The 3,133-nt window shown below is 38.8% G+C and overlaps 1 protein-coding gene across 2 annotated transcripts in view; it reads left to right on the top strand.

Annotated features, from left to right (window-relative positions):
* Window positions 1-2,148: 2,148 nt before the first annotated feature.
* The window catches only part of ASH1L (ash1 (absent, small, or homeotic)-like (Drosophila)), a 245,447-nt gene continuing 244,462 nt past the window's right edge, over window positions 2,149-3,133 (top strand). For both annotated transcript variants that reach the window (XM_011987546.1, XM_011987545.1), the window contains exon 1: window positions 2,149-2,666. In XM_011987546.1, coding sequence (XP_011842936.1) covers window positions 2,247-2,666 — 420 coding nt within the window. In that variant the 5' untranslated portion in view covers window positions 2,149-2,246. The remainder of the gene's footprint in view (window positions 2,667-3,133) is intronic.

The raw sequence follows: 3,133 nt of genomic DNA, 5'->3' as shown, positions 1-3,133 counted from the left end.
TATAGGCACCTGCCACCACACCCACCTGATTTTTGTATTTTTAGTAGAGATGGGTTTCGACATGTTGACCAGGCTAGTCTTGAAGTCATGACCTCAAGTGATCCACCTGCCTCGGGCCCCCAAAGTCCTGGGATTACAGGCATTAGACACCACACCCGGCCGATACCTTTTATTGAGCCCTCACTGTGTGCCAGTCATTGGGCGAGGTATTTCACTTATACTCCTTGTAGAAGTCATAAGACAACTATTTACTTTTTCCCTTGAGACAGGGTCTTGCCCTGTTGCCCAGGTTGGAGTGCTGTGGCTTGATCACAGCTTACTGCAGCCTCAACCTTCAAGGCTCAAGTGATCCTCCCACCTCAGTCTCCTGAGTAGCTGGGACTACAGGTGTGTGCCACCACACCCTGCTAATTTTTGTGCTTTTTTAGAGACAGGGTTTTGCCATACCAGTCTGGTCTCAAACTCCTGGGCTCAAAGAGTCCACCCGCCTCAGCCCCTGAAAGTACCGGGATTATAGGTGTGAGCCACCATGCCCGGCCAATAATCTTACTGTCTTGTTGGAATGAAAAGTCTCAGGGCACATGGTTTAAAATATTCTAGTTCACAAATGGAACTTTCTAAGGGATAAGATGTTCTCCGTTTTCCAGATACTAGTTCTAGATCTTGAGTCAGACATATGTTTGACGTGAAGACTAGTCTGTCAGTCTTCAAGAATACTGACTTGTTTTGTTTTGGTTTTATTAATATATTCACTAGTTTCTGGCTGGGCATGGTGGCTCACACCTGTAATCCCAGCACTTTGGGAGGCCAAGGCAGGCAGATCACCTGAGGTCAGGCGTTCAAGACCAGCCTGGCCAACATGGCGAAACCCTGTCTATACTAAAAATACAAAAATTAGCTGGGTGGGTGTGGTGGCTTGTACCTGTAATGTCAGATACTCGGGAAGCTGAGGCAGGAGAATCTCTTGAACTCAGGAGATGCAGGTTGCAGTGAGCCGAGATCGCGCCACTGCACTACAGCCTGGGTGACAGAGCGAGACTCCGTCTCAAAAAAAAATAAGAAAAAATTCACTAGTCTCCCTAATGATTATATGGTAATCTGGTTTCCTGAGGATCTTTATATTTAAAATGGGGGTGCCTTGTGGAGATTCTCAGATTAGGTGTATCACCTATTGTAAAATAATAAATTGGCACGCTAGTTTTAAAACATTTTGTATATTTGGGAAATGGACACATGCCTACTGAGTATTTGCTATAAGGAAAACTTGTAAAAATAAATTTCTGATTTTTAAAGTTCTTATAGCAAAAGTGATTATTTGTATAAATGTTTGCTTAGTGTTTGCTCTTCTCTCTAGAGTATAAACCTTAAAATTTAGGAACTGGGTTCAGTTTGTTAAATACTGTATTTTCAGGGTGTAGCATGATGCCTGGCATATGATAGGTGTTTGGAAATATTTTTTGAATGGACAGGTGAATGAATTCAGAGTTGAATTGTATGCTAGCAACAAAGATAATTTCTGCATAAGTTCCTGCATCAGAAAGTCCTAACCTCAAAAAGCCTGATAATCTCTTCTAAAAGTTTGGAATACTGAAACCAGCCTAAGAGATAATTTAAAAAGAATTTTTATAGGTACATAGCATGTTTAAATATTTATGGGGTGAATGAGATATGTTGATGCAGGCATACAATGTAATAATCACATCATAGTCAATGGAGTATCAAAAAAAATGATTTTTTTTACCTTCAATAAAACTGTAGGAAACAAAAGTGTACTTCAGCAGAAGTGTAGGGAATATATTCTTTTAAAACTTTTGAGTGTGAAAATATATGAAGTTATTTTATTTTAGGCAATGTTTGCTTGACTGTAAGTTGCAGAAGCTTCTTGGTGATTCTTAAATTTGCATTTGCACCATACCACTATAGCTTGTTTATGATATCTGTAGAATGATAAACTTATTCTGAATTTTAAATGTATTTATAACTAAATAGATTTAAATCTACTTTGAATTAACTTTTTTATTTAACTGTGATTTTTTTTTTTTTTGGATAGTTGTTGACCTCCTTGTTGTCTTGCCCTATACCCATTACTTATATTAATCGACAGTTGCCTCTTTTCTGATAAATTTTTGTTATGGTCTGTTCTGCAGAGAATGATGCTGGTTTCAAGTTTTGGAGATCCCTGTTTTTTATGGAACACAGTTCTGTAAAATTTTCATAAGATTCCTTGGCAATAACATACGCTTGTGATGGACCCTAGAAATACTGCTATGTTAGGATTGGGTTCTGATTCCGAAGGTTTTACAAGAAAGAGTCCTTCTGCCATCAGTACTGGCACATTGGTCAGTAAGAGAGAAGTAGAGCTAGAAAAAAACACAAAGGAGGAAGAGGACCTTCGCAAATGGAATCGAGAAAGAAACATTGAAGCTGGGAAAGATGATGGTTTGACTGATGCACAGCAACAGTTTTCAGTGAAAGAAACAAACTTTTCAGAGGGAAATTTAAAATTGAAAATTGGCCTCCAGGCTAAGAGAACTAAAAAACCTCCAAAGAACTTGGAGAACTATGTATGTCGACCTGCCATAAAAACAACTATCAAGCACCCAAGGAAAGCACTTAAAAGCGGAAAGATGACGGATGAAAAGAATGAACACTGTCCTTCAAAACGAGTAAGTAGAATTCCTAACAATATATGGTTATTGACAATATTTTCATTTCCCTGTTAATTTTTATCATATATGTGTTTCTGGGAGTTTGAGTTTAATCTTTCTATGTTATTTCCAGATAGTTTGTGTTTGTGAGCCTTAAAATAAGCCCTGAGGCTTGTCAAAGATGTAAGTTAATAGCATAACCATATACGTATTTTTACTTCTAAAATTATTTTAAAATTTTATTTATTTATTTATTTTTTGAGATTAAGTTTTGCTCTTGTCGCCCAGGCTGGAGTGCAATGGTGTGATCTCGGCTCACAGCAATCTCTGCCTTCTGGGTTCAAGCAGTTCTCCTGCCTCAGCCTCCCAAGTACCTGGGATTACAGGTGCCCACCACCACACCTGGCTAATTTTGTGTTTTTAGTAGAGATGGAGTTTCACCATGTTGGCCAGGCTGGTCTCAAACTCCTGACCTCAGGTGATCC

Source organism: Mandrillus leucophaeus, unplaced genomic scaffold, assembly GCF_000951045.1.
Source record: "Mandrillus leucophaeus isolate KB7577 unplaced genomic scaffold, Mleu.le_1.0 Scaffold310, whole genome shotgun sequence".
NCBI classification, from domain to species: Eukaryota; Metazoa; Chordata; class Mammalia; order Primates; family Cercopithecidae; genus Mandrillus; species Mandrillus leucophaeus.
This window is presented reverse-complemented; position numbering and strand designations above follow the sequence as displayed.